This window comes from Tachyglossus aculeatus, chromosome X2 (genome assembly GCF_015852505.1).
Source record: "Tachyglossus aculeatus isolate mTacAcu1 chromosome X2, mTacAcu1.pri, whole genome shotgun sequence".
NCBI lineage: Eukaryota > Metazoa > Chordata > Mammalia > Monotremata > Tachyglossidae > Tachyglossus > Tachyglossus aculeatus.
The window spans coordinates 25702716-25722510 of record NC_052100.1 but is presented as its reverse complement, the minus strand read 5'-3'; the positions used below and the strand labels follow the sequence as shown (position 1 = coordinate 25722510).

At 46.0% G+C, this 19795-nt stretch overlaps 2 protein-coding genes across 2 annotated transcripts in view; one reads left to right on the top strand and one right to left on the bottom strand.

Annotated features, from left to right (window-relative positions):
• Nucleotides 1-19795, top strand: part of NEDD9 (neural precursor cell expressed, developmentally down-regulated 9) — a 49391-nt gene that overhangs the window by 17318 nt on the left and 12278 nt on the right. The window contains exon 2 of the mRNA XM_038771127.1: nt 4011-4460. Coding sequence (XP_038627055.1) covers nt 4011-4460 — 450 coding nt within the window. The remainder of the gene's footprint in view (nt 1-4010; nt 4461-19795) is intronic.
• Nucleotides 17682-19795, bottom strand: part of SMIM13 (small integral membrane protein 13) — a 46149-nt gene continuing 44035 nt past the window's right edge. The window contains exon 3 of the mRNA XM_038771129.1: nt 17682-18188. Within this exon, the coding sequence (XP_038627057.1) occupies nt 18050-18188 (139 nt within the window). The 3' untranslated portion in view covers nt 17682-18049. The remainder of the gene's footprint in view (nt 18189-19795) is intronic.

Sequence of the window (19795 nt, the reverse complement as noted above, 5' to 3'; positions counted from 1 at the left end):
TTGATATAAACTCCTCCACAATACTGTAGGCTCCTTCACTTGACTCTGTGCTCCTTGCAGGAAGGGATCATGTCTGTCAGCTCTTTTGTACTCTCACAAGAGCTCAGTACAGTGTTTTGCCCACAGTAAGTGCTTAATAAGTACCACTGATTTAGGAGAAGCAGCATGGCCTATTGGAAAGGGCAGGGGAATCAGGGGACCTGGGTTCCAATCCTGCCTCCGCCACTTGACTATTGTGAGACCTTAAGCAAGTCACTCAACTTCTCTGTGCCTTAGTTTCCTCATCTGTAAAATAGGGATAAAATACTTCTTCTCCTCCTTAGACTGTGAGCGCCAGGTGGAACAGGGACTGTGTCTGACCTGATTATTTTGTATCTACTGTAGCACATAGTACAGTGATTGGCACATACTAAGCATTTAACAAATACCACAATTATTACTATTATTATTCAAAGTTGCTGAGTAAAATGAGATTTAACTGAGTTCTCAGAAAATTTGCCCACAGAGTGAAATCCAAATTTTAAATAGGTGGTTGTCCTTTCCCTCCAACAGCACTGCTGTGTCAGCGCAGCTCTCTTGCTGATGTTTTATATACACGGATGAATACATCTTCTTTTTAATCAGTCTCCTGTTATTATTACCGAGAAGTTGTTCCCCACAGCCTCAAGAATGCTGCTGACCAGACTTTTAACACTGAACCAATATGTACTAAATAGCATCCTGAAAGGGTTCATTCAGCATCCCAAGTGTGGATAATAATAATAATAATAATAATGATGGCATTTGTTAAGTGCTTACTATGTGCAAAGCACTGTTCTAAGCACTGGGGGGACACAAGGTGCTCAGGTTGTCCCACGGGGGGCTCACAGTCTTAATCCCCATTTTACAGATGAGGGAACTGAGGTTCAGAGAAGTTAAGTGACTTGCCCAAAGTCACCCAGCTGACAAGTGACGGAGCCGGGATTAGAACCCATGACCTCTGACTCAAGCCCGTGTTCTTTCCACAGAGCGACGCTGCTTCTCTGGATGGAGCTTAACTTAATTTCTTAACACTAAGCCAGCTTGATTCAGCTGTAGGCTAGAGGGCATCAGCAGTCAATGACATTTATTGAGTGTTTACTATGTGCAGGGCTCCATACTAAGCACCTGGGCAAGGGCCATACAGTAGAGTGTGGGTAGACACATTCCCTGCCCACAAGGAGCTCTGAGTCTAGAGGGAGTTAGTGTGACCGGTCAAGCCACTCGTGATGGTGGACACATGGCCTAGTGGATAGAGCACAGCCCTGGGACTGTGAAGGACCTGGGCTCTAATCCTCACCCTGTCACTTGTGTGCTGTGTGACCTTGGGCAAGTCACTTTGCTTCTCTGTGCCTCAGTTACCTCATCTGTAAAATGGGGGTGAAGACTGTGAGCCCTACATGGGACAGGGACTGTGTCCAACCCAATTTGCTTGTATCTACCCCAGCATTTAGAACAGTGCCTGGCACATAGTAAGCATGTAACAAATACCATTAACAACAACAAGGAAGGTACTAGGGGCTGAGGGAGCGCTGAGCACAGGGGAGGGCAACTGCATTTCTCCTATAAGCCCCAGGGATGAACAGTCTGGCCCAGTTCAAGAATTACAACCACCAGAACTAGTAGATCACCCTCCCTACCCTCCTGCTCCTGTTGGCTGAGCTGCATTAAGTGAGCATGGGCCATCGGGAAGATAAAAATGCTAGAACTGAGAGTGAAACGCATGTGAAGTTCAGGCAGCCATTCTTTTGTGGACCAGAAAGCCTAAATTGGTCAGGAGACCAGAGCATCCAATTTTGGGACTGCTCCTCTGAAACTGCAGCATCAAATCACTTCACCCTTTTTCCCCACAAACACAAATGAATGTACTTCAGCTCTGTGGAACTGAATCGTACAAAACATCCTCGTTGCCCAAAACTGCTACTTTTTAGCACTCTAGTGCCATTAGAAAACAGGCAGAATGTGTAAACAGTGTTTTCCCTGCTACCAGACTAGTCCAGGGTAGACACAGTGCCTCTGTAAGTGAGCTAGGGTAAGCCAATTTCCACCCTTTGCTCAATAAATGATCAACCCTGCAGTTATATTTATTTTATTTTGTTAATATGTTTTGTTTTGTTGTCTGTCTCCCCCTTCTAGACTGTGAGCCCATTGTTGGGTAGGGAACCGTCTCTATGCTGTCTCCCACTTGTAGACTGTGAGCCCGCTGTTGGGCAGGGACCGTCTCTATATGTTACCAATTTGTACTTTCCAAGTGCTTAGTACAGTGCTTTGCACACAGTAAGCTTTCAATAAATACGATTGATGATGATGATGCGTTGCCAACTTGTACTTCCCAAGCGCACTTCAGTGCTCTGCACACAGTAAGCGCTCAATAAATACGATTGAATGAATGAATGAATGAATATTACTGTATCCAGATATTTGAGAAGAACAACTTAAGATGCCACCTTTCGTTTTTCAAGAGTTAGAACTGCATTGATAAGTGTATCTGCTGGCTACATGTCCTGGGAAGGGGGCAGGCATGTGATAATGGCTGCCAATGTGCTTAGAAAGCTCACCGGAGCCAAGAAATTAAATCCTCTGAACCTTTGAAAAGGTTCCAAGAATGTGAGCACATACGGCCTACTTTCCACTGAATGCCTGCTTTGGCCTCCTGCTCAGAACTGAATGTGCCAGACAGGCCTCCGCACAAAGAGGGGAAAGTGTATTCGGCCTCTGAAAGGAGCCGGGCACAGATTTTCAAATGTGTATGGAGAGAGTCAAGTCAGAAGTGGCACAATGGACCTGCCTTCTATCAGGGGAGATGTGAGTAGGAGACTGAAAGAGCATAGAAAGGTCCTATATGCCCACAGAGCCAGGATTGTTGCTAGCTCCCCTGAATGGAGGGTGGTTAAGTGGAGCCGTAGATAACCACCCTAATTCTGAAAAACTAATAATGATCACTCAGGCATTCGCAAGTGCTTCTTATGTGCCAAGCATTGTGCTGAACCTTGGGGTAGATAATACAATCAGATCAGACATAATCCTAATGGGAAGGGACGAAAGGCTGTCCATCACCTCGGCCCCTCCTACCTCACCTCCCTTTTTTCCTTCTACAGCCCAGCCTGCATCCTCCGCTCCTCTGCCGCTAACCTCCCCACTGTGCCTCGTTCTCGCCTGTCCCGCCGTCGACCCCCGGCCCACGTCCTCCCCCTGGCCTGGAATGTCCTCCCTCCACACATCCCCCAAGCTAGCTCTCTTCCTCCCTTCAAAGCCCTACTGAGAGATCACCTCCTCCAGGAGGCCTTCCCAGACTGAGCCCCCTCCTTCCTCTCCCCCTCCACCCCCCCGCCCTACCTCCTTCCCCTCCCCACAGCACCTGTATATATGTTTGTACAGATTTATTACTCTATTTATTTTACTTGTACATATTTACTATTCTATTTATTTTATTTCGTTGTCTGTCTCCCCCTTCTAGACTGTGAGCCCGCTGTTGGGTAGGGACCGTCTCTATATGTTGCCAACTTGTACTTCCCAAGTGCTTAGTGCAGTGCTCTGCACACAGTAAGCGCTCAATAAATACGATTGAATGAATGAATGAATTGAATCCCCGTTTTACAGATGAGGAAATTAAGGCCCAAAGAAGTTAAGTGACTTGCACAAGGTCACACAGAAAGCAAGAGGTGAAAACGGGATTAGAACGCAAGACCCCGAAGCATTTTTAGCTTTGTTTTCTAGGCGGTTATTTTGAAGGAAGAACAAAATCTTGCTTTAGAATAATAGAATCGAAGAACTTAGTGGCAAATGAAGTTTTCATAATGCCTCTGTCCCAAGAAAGAAATTTTAAGGCTTTCCAAGCTATCCCAAGGGGAGACCGACATCAACTGGGTTTGTTTTTTGATTTTTTCTTTACAGACTGTTGTTCCAACTTTTGTTTTCTTCCAAAGAAGCCAGCACTTCCACCTGTGAAAGGGCCATGCATGTATTTATATTGTTTCCCTCATTCCTCCTAGAATCTTATGGCCAGAGCCTTGTACGACAATGTCCCAGAATGTGCTGAGGAGCTGGCCTTCCGCAAGGGAGACATCTTGACTGTGATCGAGCAAAACACTGGAGGCCTGGAGGGATGGTGGCTCTGCTCCTTGCATGGTCGGCAAGGCATCGTTCCTGGCAACCGTGTCAAGCTTCTGGTCGGGCCAGTGCAGGAGAGCCCTTCGAATCACGACCAGCCCTCCCCCAGATTGGTGCATCCCGCCTTTGGCCAGCAGAAACTCTATCAAGTGCCAAACTCCCAGGCAAACCTCCAGGATGGAGTCTACCAAGTGCCGCCTTCCTCCTTTCAGACTCAGGGAATTTATCAGGTGCCCACGGGTCACGGCGTCCAGGAGCAAGACGCGTACCAGGTTCCACCTTCGGCTCAGAGGTCCATGGGGGGCCTGAGCGGTCCCAATCTAAGTAAAAAGGTGAGTCACCTTGACTTTCTTTGCAACCTTCCCCCTTCTTGTGGTGGGTGGAGCTGGGAAAGTCTCGAACTTGAGAACCAGAGACTCAGTAACCAGGGCTGCACCCCATTGCTTAGTACAGTGCTCTGCACACAGTAAACGCTCAATAAATATGATTGAATCACTTCTGATACATCTCCCTTCTTCTCGCTTCTAATCTGGGAGGGACCCAGAGCCCAACTTGGGCAGGTATTTGGCGCTCGGTCTTGGGGTGAACCCGACTCCATACCTTTCCTCTCTTCCTCCGGTTCAACGGTTCACTTTCAGATCACACATTTTTTTTTAACTCCTCTATTAAGCTCTGGGGTAGATACGAGATAATCAGGTTGGACACAGTTCCCGTCCCACGTGGGGTTCACAGTCTAAGTCAAAAGGAGGAGGATTTAATTCACATTTTACAGATGAGGTAAGTGAGGTACAGAGAAATTAAAAGTAACTGACCCAAGGTCACATAAGAGACAAGTGGGTGGAGCCAGGATTAGAGCCACTACAGAACCATTCGGTATCATCTCGACCCAGTGTTTGTGTCGATAAAAACGACAAGCGCAAATTGAAAAAAAATGACATATAAATGCCAAGCCTGAGTGGTGAGATGGATGAGGAGGTGGTAAAACTGGAGTTAGCAGGGGATTAATCGAACGAGTGGCAGGATAGATTTGTGGAGCCCCTAAAGCTCTATAAGACTCCCACAGACACTGATCTGGTTATTTTCTATTTGGTGACAGAGGGCCACACTAATTGACTTTTCAAGCTTTTCCCATCCCTGAGAATCTATACTTTGAAAAGAAGAGGGGGTTTTATTAGATTAACTAAAGTCACAGCTGGCTTGTGTTCCCAATGAGGAATGGAAAGTTGAACGGTGTGCTGAAAAATAAATAAATCCTCTCCCTCTTTGGCGGTGGTCGTCTGCTCTTTAAAATCAATTTCAGAAATGAGAGCGAGTGTGGAGCAGACAGGGTGAGAGAACAGGAAATACTTGGCTGCAAGGTGCTAGGATCTAAATTTTCATCGCCGTTTGTGTTGGCAGGAAGGTCAGATGTTTCCTTTTTAGATTCAACCTTTTCTGTCACCAGCCTTTGGAAGGCTTCGAAAAACTCTGAGCCGCTTCATGCCCTTCCAGTTACTTTAACGAGGAGTAGAGTTCCCGCCCGTCTTAAGGTGATATTCCATCCTTCAGTTTCATTCTCTGGAGACGTGGATTCATTTTGTAGCACCAATCCCATTCTTCTTCTTCAAGGCGGAGAAGCAGCCAGATGGAATTACCAGCAGGAATATGAGATGCATCATTGATTTGGCCCGCCAAAAGGAGAAACCACCTCCTTTTTTTGGAGCTCGTTAGACTGCATTGGCTGCTGGGAACCCATTAGAAATTTCTGCAGAACTGCAGCTGCTGTGAAACCTCTGTCAGCCTTCTCCCTGAGGACAGGGGAAATGGCTCAGACGTTCTCCAGTGGTTGGGAAGCCTCGTGCCAAGCTTGAGCAGAGGGGCCGGGGAGGTGACAGGGTCAAGGAGCGATCGCATTGCTTTGGGAAGCAAAAATCCCTCCATTGAGGTTCCTTCCTATCTCTACCTGGCTGGAGGGTCAGAGGTCAACCTTCTTCTATCCGTGCTTCAATTTCCTCAGTCAGACTGTGATAGTGGGAACTTTCTCACCTCCCCGCTGGAGAGGGAAGGCGGCGGTGATGATAGTCCAGTGAGGAATTCACAAGGTGAAAGGTCAGTGAGGTAGGTGTGCGTCTGCCTTTCCCTTTTGTTCCAACTTCACAAGGTTAAATATTCCCATTACTGTACATTCCGGCAGGAATCTGGGCTTCCCAGAGCCAGGCCAGCAGGCCTCTACCGATGAGTCACTGTGAGCCCGCTGTTGGGTAGGGTCCGTCTCTATATGTTGCCAACTTGTACTTCCCAAGCGCTTAGTACAGTGCTCTGCACACAGTAAGCGCTCAAAAAATACGATTGAATGAATGAGTCATGGCTGGCAAGGAAGTCTGCCTGCTATCTGTGCTTTCGGTTAGGTTTTGTCACTAGGGGATCTCCAGTCCCTCCCACTCCACCCTCGTGCACCCACACGGACTCTTGCTCACCATTTATTAAATCAGCACTTAATAGAAACAATCAACAATCCCCCACCCCACCCTAAAATGAATGAGTTACTTCACATCTCCTCCTACTTCTGTGTCTAGTTTAGCTTCAATTCTCCTAAAGTCTAAGGTCAGAATCTATAGGAGCTAAACACCCTTCCAAAGTGCTTATGCACACATACGCACATATGCGCGCACACACACACACCCTCTGAGCACACATACAGACACCTGTATAAACACACGCTTACACTCCTACCCGCTCGATTTTCACCGATCCTTCTTATTCCGGGTGCTTTCTGACCCCCGGATTAGGCCGTAAAACTGACATCTAACCTAACCCCGGCGCACACTGGATCCCGGGGAGCTGTCCGAAATGATTCCGGCTTTGTTTTCGAAGTACACAGCCCTGTACACAGCCCTTGCCTTTGCCCCTTGTGGAATCTTACTCTCCCCTAGAGGACCAGTTCCACAGTCTAAGCCAAGGACCTTAATGCCTGGAGGTGAGTTTTTAATTAGGAGTGACCTTTGATAAATCATAAACTGGAGAGAGGGAAATCATCTCCCTTAACTCACGGTCCAACAGAGCCAATCCTGCTCTTATCCCGCATCCGCTATCCCCAGCCTTCCCCAGCCCTTACCTCACGATCCACAGCAGCCTCATTTACTTAGGTGTGCAGTAATGACTACGGCTCTGTAAATGCCCAAGGCGCTTGCCTGTTTTGATGACTGCACTGTATGGCCCACTCTGGCAGTGCCTGGGAAGTGAGTATCACTGTCCTTCTAGAAGGGACAGGAGGCTGCTCAGAGACAAGCTCAATTCTTCCAGGAAGATTTGGAACCTCTGTATATAGAGAGTCCATATATAGACATAGACATAGATATATAAAATGGTATTAGCCAGGCACTGTACTAACTGCTGGGATAGATCCAAGCTAATAAATTTGGACACAGTCCATGTCCCACATGGAGCTCACAGTCTTAATCCCACATTTTACAGATGAGGTAACTGAGGCCCAGATAAGTTGAGTGACTTGCCCAAGGTCACACAGCAGACAAGTGGCAGAGCCTGGATTAGAACCCAGGTCCTTCTGACTGCTAGGCCCATGCTCTTTCCACTAGCCCACACTGCTTCTCTCAGATGATCAACGTATGAGGAAGGAAGCAGGTGCCTGGGCAGCAGACATGTCTACGAACTCTTGTACTCTGACAAGTGCTTAGTACAGTGCTCCCCCCAACACACGGTAAGAGCTCGATAAATGCAATTGATTGAATGACAGATTGGGTGGCATCTCTGAAGAAAAGTCTTTCAACAACTCTCATTTCTAGCCTGGTGATTGGAAGGGAAGAGAAGAGGGCAGGAGATCAAAATTCTAGAGGCTGTTGAGATCTTTTCAAATATAATAACAATATACTCCGATGATACCAAATTGTAGCAACCAGAGGTGGTGTTGGCCATTTCTCTCCAGGGAGACTGTGATTGCTAGAATGTTTCAGCAGCAGAGTTATCATTATTGTGGTATTTGGCACTATGTGCCAGGCACTGCATGGCAGAGTGGATAAAGCATGGGCTTGGGAGTCAGTTGGGCATGGGTTTTAATTATGGCTGTGCCACGTGTCTGCTCTGATGACCTGGGACAAGTCACTTCACGTCTCTGGGTCTCAGTTACCTCATCCGTAAAATAGGGATTGAACATGGGACAGGGACTGTGTCCAACCCGATTTTCTTGTATCCACCCTAGCGCTTAGTACGGTGCCTAGCACATGGTAAGCGCTTAAAAAATATCATCATTTACTTTTAATTTTTACTGAGCGCTGAGGTAGATACAATATATAGAGAAGCAGCATGGCTCAGTGGAAAGGTCCCAGGCTTCGGAGTCAGAGGTCATGGGTTCAAATTCCGGCTCTGCCAATTGTCAGCTGTGTGACTTTGGGTAAATCACTTAACTTCTCTGTGCCTCAGTTCCCTCATCTGTAAATTGGGGATTAAAACTGTGAGCCCCCCGTGGGATAACCTGATCACCTTGTAACCCCTCCAGTGCTTAGAACAGTGCTTTGCACATAGTAAGCGCTTAATAAATTCCATTATTATTATTATATAAACAGATCAGACACATTCCTCATCCCATATGGGGCTCCCAGTCTCAGGGGAAGGGAGAACAGATATAATAATAATAATAATAATAGCATTTATTACGTGCTATGTGCAAAGCATTTTATCCCCATGTTACAGATGAAGTCACTGAGGCCCAGAGAAGTTCAGTGACTTGCCCTAGGTTCCACAGCAGGCAAATCACAGAGCTGGGATTAGAACCCAGGTCCTCTGACTCCCAAGCCCAGGCTGTTTCCACTATTCATTCAATCGTATTTATTGAACACTTACTATGTGTAGAGCACTGTACTAAGCGCTTGGGAAGTACAAGTTGGCAACATATAGAGACGGTCCCTACCCGACAGTGGGCTCACAGTCTAGAAGACCACTAGACCACTCAGCAATAACCTCATTGGTCCGGGCCACCGCAGCAGTGCGTTGGGCCAGGAACCGTTCTGCAAGCCCGCAGACAAGGGCATGATTGTAGTAAGATGCATTCTCATCACTTTGCATCATCTTTTAGGGCACCTTCTTGCCCAAGTGATATCCCGCAGGATGGTGGAGGAAATGATTCACACAAGCAGGCATGCTCTTCCCCTGATCCCCACCACTTAAAGAGAAACAAAAATAAATTACCTGGACACATTCTTGCCTTCTCGGGAGCTTAGTCATTGTGCGTAGCTACCCGCAGATGAATGAAGCTCTGGAAACCGCAGCCGACTTTGCCAGTTTCATTGGTCTGGCTCATGGATTGGGGATTTACCTGATTGGATGCCGGGGGGCATGGCAAATTCCTCTCGTTATCATCATCCACAACAGGAGCATTTAATGAGAGCCTACTGTGTGAAGAGCACTGTCCTAATCCCTGGAGTTTCCTTAGGCTATTGCCCAATGAATGTGCCATAGGTTGAATGAAGAAGCATAACTCAGTGGCAGAAGAGCCATGGTGGAGCAGTGTGGACTAGCGGAAAGAGCACAGGCCTGGGAATCAGAAGACCTGGGTTCTAATTCCGGCTCCGTCACTTGTCCGCTGTGTGACCTGGGGCAAGTCACTTCACTTCTCTATGTCTTATTCACCTCGTCTTTAAAATGGGAATTCAGTCCTACTCCCTCCTACTTAGACTGTGAGCCTCGTGTGGGACAGGGACTAATTAACTTATCCCAGCTCTTAGAACAGTGCTTTTAAGCTCATAATAAGTACTTAACAAGTACCACCATTTATTATTGTTGTTGTTGTTATCATTATCATTCTACCTGTAAACTAGCCTGAGAAGCCACGTAGCCTGAGTGTCAGTAGACTTGGGTTCTAATCCTGACTCCTCCGCCACTATCTTGTAATGTAACCTTGAACAAGTCACTCAACTTCTCTGAACCTCAGTTTCCTCATCTGTAAAATGGGGATTCAGTATCTGTTCTCCCTCCCTCGCAGGCTGTGAGGTGTCTGACCTGATTATCTTGTGCCTACCCCAGTGCATAGTCAACACTTAACAAATGCCAAAGTCATATCATTGGCTACCAGGAGTTGAGATGAAAGCCAAGGAAAGAGAAAGATCAAGGAAATAAGGAAGCTATCTTCATCATCCACAATTGTTCCCAAATCATTCCCCCCTCTCTGGGCAGAAAGAATTCAAATGGTACCAAGCCACCCTAATAAAAAGATAATAACTATTAAACAAATAGCTAGAGAAGCAGCATGACCTAAGGGATAGAGCACAGAACTGGGAGCTAGAAGGACCTGAGTTCTAATCCTGGCTCCGCCACTTATCTGCCATCTAACCTTGGGCAAGTCACTTAGCTTCTCTGGGCCTCAGTTACCTCATCTGGAGATTAATACTATGAGCACCAGGTGGGACATGGGCTGTGTCCAACCTGATTAACCTCCCCATCTTGTAACCTCCCCAGTGCTTAGAACAGTGCTTTGCACATAGTAAGCGCTTAATAAATGCCATTATTATTATTATTATTAGCTTGTATCTACGCCAGCACTTCGTACAGTGCCTGGCACACAGTAAACGCTTAACAAATACCGTAGGGACGAATAAAACAAAACAGCTTTTCTATTCTTGGACTGGATGGGGAAGCAGTCTCTCTTCCAAAAGATCTGCCCTTAGGAGCACAGAAATTCAGACTTGAAATATTGCACAGAGCTGGAGGACCCGAACGCTTTAGTTCCAGCCACCAGTCTTTGAAAATGAGATGGGTTCCTTCCCAGACTTGAGTCATCTGGTCCAGCAGAGAAAGCAAGCTGCGTCCTTCCTTGTAATGGACAAAGACAGAGCCCCTTGATTTTCGGCCAGCACTAAGGATCGCAAACTCAGTTTGCAACAAATCCCCCAGACTACGGAGGTAATGCATTTTTCCACGGTTACATCATGATCAAATCTCTCAGGAACCAACAAAATGGTGAAGAGATCTCTTCCTCTTCCATTCTCAACTAAATGATTTTTTGCTTATCAGAGTATCTAGGTATGCCAATATGGGTAGAGCTAGATGTACACATTCCAACAGGAGAAGGATCATAAAAATTAGTGGTGCAGCACTTTCAGACTAGGTGTTTCCCAGAATACAAAGTGGCATTTGGTCCGATTGAGACAGATGTTCTACAACATTGAAAGTCCCTGAAAAGCTGATTAAACCCTTCTAGGGCCTGAGAGCGTCTCTGCTTAGAAAGTTGCTGTTTTTATTTATTAACCAGAGACTGAAGCAGTTACATGTACAACCGATAAAGTGCTTAGATGCTGGGAGAATCTGGATCATTGAAGGCAACCAGGTCCCAAATTAAATTACTTCTTGTTTTTGGTAGCGCTTTCATTTTTCCAAAGCGCTATCACTTCACTTAACTGATCCTCACAAAATCCCTCTGAGGTAGGGAGAGACATTGTTTAGATGAGGAAATGGAGGCCCAGAGAGGTTAAGTGATTTACCCAAGGTTACACGGCAGGACAGCGGCAGAGCCGGGGGCTAGAACCCTGGGCTTCTGACTTCCAACCCTGGGCTTCTGGCTTCCAACCCTGGGCTTCTGGCTTCCAACACTGGGCTCCTGGCCTCCAACCCCAGGCTCCTGACTTCCAACCCCAAGCCTCTGGCTTCCAACCCCAAGCCTCTGGCTTCCAACCCCAGGCCTCTGGCTTCCAACCCCATGCTGTTTGCACCAGACCCTCTGCCTTCCAAGAGGTTGAAGAAAGTCCTGCTGGGCCAGCTTACATCACTCCCCACAGCGACAGCGTTTTGAATCACCACAGAAATCTCCGTTGTTCAGAACATTGCTGCATCGGCTTTTTCCGTCATATGGAAATCTCTCCTTTTCAAATGACTTTAAATTGCCCCAAATCATGATGGAAGCCTTTAAAACTATTCCGGAGAGGCTGAGTGCTGTGGTTTTTCCTTACAAAGCCATCTCGCCAGTGAGCAGGAGGGCTCGAGAAATTATCATGCCTAAGGCTCTCCAGACTCTCCTACCTCCCGTGATGTTTCCACGTAATGCACATGGAGCTCCTTCTTTGTGGGTTAGCAGTGAAGTGGGGAAATGAGAGATGGAAAAGACGGAAGAATCATACATCCCCTTCCCCTCCCAGGCTCATCGAAATAGCTTTAGGTCTCGGCCTTTCTAATTCGGCCTAACTGGAACAGCGCAATAGGAGATCCACGCAGGGGCTCAGGGCCGAGGCTGCCCTAAAGGAACTCCTCAAATACTCTCTTCAGAGAGAGACCCAGCATCAACCTCTAACGCCCTCCTGAGCTTTCCTCAGCCCCAGGTCTTCCGCTCCCCGCCCTTCTGCAGGCCTAAAGGGAGGGGTCACACAGGGGGATTGGATTGGCTGACCCCTTCCTGGTGACTTAAGCTCAGGAAGCCTTCTGAGTATTTCTCAAGGGCTAGAAACCTCATCTCCAATTCGTCATGGAGTTGAGAAGGAATCAGCTGTCAGTGGGATTTTTATTGTAGTAAGTACTTATTATGTGCCAAACACTGTACGAAGCGCTGGGGTAGACACATGTTAATCGGGTCAGACACAGTCACTGTCCCACTGAGGCGCTGTCTAAATATAGGAGAGAAAAGGTTCTAAGTAGGGGGATTAAAGGTATCAAATCTTCATTTTACAGATGAGAAAATTGAAGCACAGAAGAGGTGAGTGGCTTGCCCAAGGTCATACAATAGGCAAGTGGCAGAGCCAGGATTAGAAGCCTGGTCCTCTGACTCCGAGGTGCCCGCTCTAGCCACTAGACCACCCTGCTTCTCTGCTTTTCCAGCCCTGCACTGAGCATTGGGGTAGATGCAAGATGAACAGATTGGACACAGTACCTGCCTCAACCAGGGCTCACAGTCTGAGTCTAAGTGGCAAGGAGAGCAGGTAGCTCCATTTTACAGGTGAGAAAACTAAGACCTAGAGAGGTGACATGCCCAAGGTCACACAGCAAGCCAGTGGCAAATCTCTTGATTCCCAGACCTGCGCTCTTTCCATTAGGCCACTCTGCCTCAAGAGCTCTCCACTAGATTGTAAGCTTCTTGAGGACAGGGATCGTGTCAGTAACTCTATTAGAGACTCCCAAGCACTTGGAACAGTGCTCTGCATACATTATCAACCAATTAATCATTGGTATTTATTGTGCACTTACTTGTACAGCACACTGAACTAAGCACTTGGGAAAGTACAGTACTAAAGAGTAGATAGCGATGATCCCCGCCCAAAAGGAGTTTACAGACTAGTTTTGGGTCTTTTTATAGTACTTGTTAAATGCTTGCTATGTGCCCGGCACTGTACTAAGCACTAGGGTAGAAACAAGCTAATCAGGTTGGACACAGTGCTCAATAATTACCCTTGGGTGGAATATTTTGCTCTCCTCTTTCTCCCCATTATAATTTTCCTTTAGGTTACTGCTAAACAGTTTGCTTACCTTCCCATCCCAGCAAACCATCCAAGGCGAGGCATGGAAAACCTGCTCAGACGGACCTCTTGATAAGTCAAGCATATTTTGACACCAAAAAGAGCCCAAATGCTGGTGCTTGTTATAGTCTTCTAGCAGATTGCATTTCAGCTCACAGGTTCTAAAAATGCCCTCCACAATCCTTCAGCCATGAAGACCACAGATTCCCAGCTCTCTGCTGTGCCTCCATAAAAGGCCTCAGTCCGTTGAGTGAAAAGAACCGGGCCCAAACCCATCATTCACCATCTTTTTCTCTCCCTTTGCTGTGTCAAAGAGACTCTTCGGAGTGTGCTCGACCCAGAACTCACTAATGCCTTACCTCCAGCCGCACAAAGGACTTGCTAAGAGCGCAGAGAAAGCCCTGTGGAGGAACCACAATCGGGGCCCTGTTCTTCCATGACAGGCACCCCCCTCTTCCCCACCCCAGTTCAACAGCCTCCAAGGAGTCTCAAAGCAGGGGCTAACCCACTTCCAAGATCCCACTCCCCATTTAACAGAAGGCAACAACAGGGATTTAAACACGGTTGGCGTACGTCTGAGTTCTCTCCTTAATCCCATCTTTAACGTGTCCGAAAAAATAACCCCAAGCAGGAACGAAGCAATTGTGGGGATTAGCTACAGGAATGATTGATGCGGCCACATTCTAACGCCAGGTTCTCATCATTATATTGTTGCTATGTGAGTAAATAAATGAGCTCACCCCTCCACCCTGCCAGGGCAGAACCTTCTTTATAAAAAATTAATAAGTTCAACAGACACAGCATGTGGCTTTTCTTTCTGCTTGCAGAACAGCTAATAATCTTTGCTTTGAACACGAAAACCTCTGTAATGCCACAGTTTTGGAAGACTGGATCCAAGCTCTAATGGGCAGTGATATTTCTTTTCGTAGCTTTTTATTTAAAGGGACAAGGTCAAGTCGGTCACAAGTGGAATTTTGTCTGGAATAAGGACATTTTAAAATCATAAAAACGAAAGCACAAAACACAGTGTTTTTTGTTTTGTTTTTTTCAATATGCGTTTTAGAGGATCTTAAAGTGAAATAAGGCTTTTTACATTTAGGATGAAAACCCAGAACAGCTCAAGACATTCAGAAAAGGTATTACAGATGGACTTAGAAATGCTAACTGAATTTTTACTTCCATACTTGTTGAGCAAAATGAATGTAAATCAGCAGTAATTTGGGGGGAAATAACAACTCATTTTTAGACTCTCATCAGCCTTTCCTGCTACATTCACAACCCTACTTCACAGACATAGGTGCCATACGTGGAGTATGAAGGACAACTATATATACGTATATATTGTTTTAAAGTCCATTGTTTAAGGTTAGTTTTCACCAGTTCCTTAAATGCAGGCTAGATAATGCTTTTATATAGCACTAGGGGAAAACAGTGTCCAGAGAAAACCCAATCCTGCTGTTGTCTTTCAATGCCAAAATCTTTTCTCAATCAATTCACTTGCCAGTACCACTGCTTCTTAGACTTTGATAATATCTCTTGTTGCTTGGTTGGAAGGAGGGTTAGAAATAGGCTTGAATCTGAGAAGGCCCAAATTTCAGTGTTGGCAGCTGTAAGGATGGAAAATTTAGAAGGGTCCAACCTTCCATATGCGTATTTTTTTTTACGGTATTTGTTAAGTGCTTGCTCTGTGCCAGGCACTTGTCTAAGCACTGGGGTAGATACAAGGTAATCAGGTTGGACACAGTCCCTGTTCCACGTGGGGCTCACAGTCTTAATCCCCATTTTACAGATGTGGTAACTGAGGCTTAGAGAAGTTAAGTGACTGGCCCAAGGTCACACAGCAGACAAGTGGCGGAGCTGGGACTAGAAGGCAGGTTCCTTTGACTCCGAGGCCCGTGCTCTATCCACTAGGCCATGCTGCTTCTCAATCAATCAATCAATCAATTGTATTTATTGAGTGCTTACTGTGTGCAGAGCACTGTACTAAGCGCTTGTAACAAGTTGGCAAGGGAATATTCCCTCCCAGCACTTAGTACAATGCTCTCCACACAGTAAGCATTTAATAAATCCTTTTAGTACTATTGCTAGTGATATAGAGTCACTGACAAATGTCAATGGTGATGACAAAATTTGAGATGTAGTAGTAGTAGCCTGTAGTAGTAGACTGTGAGCCCACTGTTGGGTAGGGACTGTCTCTATATGTTGCCAATTTGTACTTCCCAAGCGCTTAGTACAGTGCTCTGCACACAGTAAGCACTCAATAAATACGATTGATTGATTGATTGATAGTAGCAGCGTGGCTCAGTGGAAAGAGCCCGGGCTTTGGAGTCAGAGGTCGTGGGTTCAAATCCCGGCTCCGCCACTTGTCAGCTGTGTGACTTTGGGCAAGTCACTTCACTTCTCTGGGCCTCAGTTCCCTCATCTGTCAAATGGGGATGAAGACTGTGAGCCCCCCGTGGGACAACCTGATCACCTTGTAACCTCCCCAGCACTTAGAACAGTGCTTTGCACATAGTAAGTGCTTAATAAAAGCCATTATTATTATAGTAGTAGTCGAAGTAGCAGCAGCATTTCTTGAGCACCCACTTGGTGATGTGCACTGTATTAGACAGTTGGGAAGTAGAGAATAAAAAGTGACGCAGTCCAGAAGCTAGGTCTCCTGACCCTCAGTCCCATGCTCATTCCACTATGCCCCACTGCCTCCCTACCTGCACAACCCGCAGTCCCAGCTCCGCTCCCTCTTTCACCCTCCAGAACAGAAACAAATCCAGCTCAGAAGTCTGGGTCTCTCAGCCACAGACCTCTAGGGTGCTGCCCAAACTCCTATGCCAAGTGGAAAGAATGTAGGCCTGTGAGTCAGAGAACCTGGGTTCTAAGCCTGACTCTGCTGCTCACTTGGTGTGTGACTTTGGGCCAGCCACTTAAATTTTCTGTGCCTCAGTTTCCTCATCTGTAAAAAGGGGATAGAATACCGGTTGTCCCTCCCCTTTAGACAAGCATTGTGTCCGACTTGTTTATCTTGTATCTACCCCAGTGCTTAGTACAGTGCTTGGCACATCCACCCCAGCAGTTAGTACAGTCCTGGCACAAAGTAAGTGCTTAAAAATACCATCATTATCATAATCACTTGTCAAATATTATTATCAACATCATATTTTTTTAATGGTATTTCTTTAGTGCTTACTAAGTATTAGCCGTACTGTCGTAGTCACCATTTTACAGATGAGGTAACTGAGGCACAAACAGACCTGTATCTGACAGCAGCCCAATGGACACTCTCTGTGGGCCTCTCCCCTCTGAAACAGCAGCCGCAGGACACTTCATGCTTTCAAAGAACATGCACCGTGATCCCACCCAAAAGCAGAGTGCAGTGCTCTAACAATATTTTCCCAAAACTCCTTGAGTTTCTAGTGGCAACACCGAACCTGAGGCAGTTTTACTGCAAACGCTTAACAAGCTCTGCTTCATTCGTCAAATATGTTCCTCCGAACTGACATTTTCTTGGTCATGTTGACTGGGGGAAAGTGAGCTGGAGAAAATCATTTTACCTTTTAAAATGATTTTGGGGGGAAAATGTCTGGGTTCCACAATAATAATGGTGCTTGTATGTGCCAGAAAGTGTGTTAAGCACTGGGTAGGTACAGGGTGATCAGATCAGAAATAATCCCTGTCCCACATGGCTATTTAATCACCATTTTACAGATGGGCAAACTGAGGTACAGAGAAGTTAAGTGACCTGTTTGTGGTCACTCAGCAGGCAAATGCTCCTCCTCCTCCAGGAGGCCTTCCCAGACTGAGCCCCTTCCTTCCTCTCCCCCTCGCCCCCCTCTCCATCCCCCCCATCTTACCTCCTTCCCTTCCCCACAGCACCTGTATATATGTATATATGTTTGTACACATTTATTACTCTATTTATTTATTTATTTATTTTACTTGTACATATCTATTCTATTTACTTTATTTTGTTAGTATGTTTGGTTTTGTTCTCTGTCTCCCCCTTTTAGACTGTGAGCTGTTGGGTAGGGACTGTCTCTATATGTTGCCAATTTGTACTTCCCAAGCGCTTAGTACAGTGCTCTGCACATAGTAAGCGCTCAATAAATACGATTGATGACGATGATGATGATGAAATGGCAGAGCTGGGATTAGAGCCAGAGTCTCCGATCCCAGTCCTGTGCTCCAATCCACTGAACCCCTCTGCTTCTATCTGCACGATCATTTATTTTTAACTAGAAAAATAATTCATTGACCATCTAACCCTCATCTTTGCACCATCTGGGTATCCAGCCTTGCTAATGGACAACTTCAGAGGGCTTACAGGCTGTTCCTAACATGAAGAAGACAAACAATCACATCATCCTGATACTCTGAAACCGAAGCATCAGTCTCCAACCCATGAGTCAGTTGCCATGGAAGAGTCTCCAGGGACAGAAAGAGAAGATGGAGTTGCCATGTAGAGGAAGAAGCAGCAGGAGCAAATGGAAAACGAAAAACTATTTTTTCAGTTTTTCCTTTGACAGAGAAAGCAGAACCTGTTGGGTTAACACTAGTAAAGTCAATGGGGAAGATTTTAGCTTCTTCTTGTGTAAAATTTGGATAAAATAAGAGGTCGTTGTGGAGTTGTCTGGCCCCCTGAAATGTAAGAGAAAAGAAAATGAGTAACTCAGAAATTCATGATCGTCAGCGGTTCCAAGAAATTGCCCTCCTTCACAAATCAAGCTCCTTTTTAAAATGCAGCAGTTCCAATGCTCAACAGATAGCTTTATGATGATTATTCTACGAAGGTACAGAAAAACCCTTCCTTTTCAGATGCTGATGGTTCCTTGACCAAAAAATTTGCAGAAAAGTTTGTTTCAGTTTTGTGAAGCCAGAGAGAAGAGATTAATGGACCACAGAACTGGATACTGTGCAATCACCACTTTTTTTTTCCTGGGTAAAGGAACCACCCATTTGGCATGGAAATGGCCCAAGTCATGAGTCTGGGAGGAGAGCATCCTGAAGAAGAGCAGAAAAAACAAAATTAAATAAAACAAACAAACAAAAAAACTCTTTCAGCTCAAGTTCCCTCTACTGGATTGAGTTTGATACATGCCCCCAAATGGGCCTGGCCAGATGCAAATTGCTGATTCCTGCTAAAACTTGCCATTTAGGGACCAGGCTGAACAGAATGGTCACAACACTTGGGAATGCTGGAGCAGGGTTTTCCTGGGAGCTTTGTTTTGTTTTGTTTTGGGGGGTATTTTTTTGTGGGTTTTACCATCTGTTTCTTTTAATGCATAAACAAGGAAAATGACCAGTTTGGAATGCAGGGTTTTTCGAAACCAGATGACCACAGCATTCTTTCAGGGGAAAAAAGAGGGACTGGAATTCAGGGACATTGACCAGGAAGAAAATTCTTAAACACCAGGAAAAGCTGCTGCCCTGCCAGGAATGGCCAAGAAAGGGTCAAAATACTCTGTACTCCCCTGAGTTTCCTCAGGAGCGACATGGCTTGGTCGAAGAAGCATGGGCTTGTGAATAAGAGGACCTGAATTCTATCCCAGCTTTGCCATGTACCTCCTGTGTGACCTTGGACAAGTTGCTTAAACTTCTTTGTGCCCCAGTTATCTTATCTATAAAATGGGGATCCAACCCCTGTTCTCCCTCTTATTAGATTGTGGGCCCTATTTGGGACAGGGTTGTGTCTGAACTGATTATCTTGTATCTTCCCCAGTGCTTAGAGTAGTGCTGGACACATAGTAAGCATTTAGCGAATACCACAATTATTATTATTCTTCCCCTCAAAAGTTGCTTCTCCGCCTCCAGCATTTCCCCATTACCGTCTCAGGTCTGGTCTAGGGGAAAGAGCAGGACTGGGAGTCAGCGGACCTTAGGCAAATCATTTAACTCCTCTGTGCCTCAATTGCCTCATCTCTAAAATGGGAATCCAGTGCCTGTTGTCCCCACTACGTAAACTGTGAGCCCCATGGGACTGGGACTGACCAGTTAACTTGTATCTACCACAGTGCTTTGGACATAATAGATAAGCTCTTGACAAATATCACAAGCTTGATTTTTTTTTTCAGTCAAAGATGAAATTGTCGAGCACAATTTTGGAGGCACAAGCCTGGGGGTTGGTTACTATTAGAGTCTGAACAAAAGTTGCAATGGGAGAAGATCCTACCGGGAAGTGTCAGAAAGCAATGAAGAGTAGCATGACAAATTCGCCTTCTATCTCCTCTGCCCTGCGATGGGTGAGC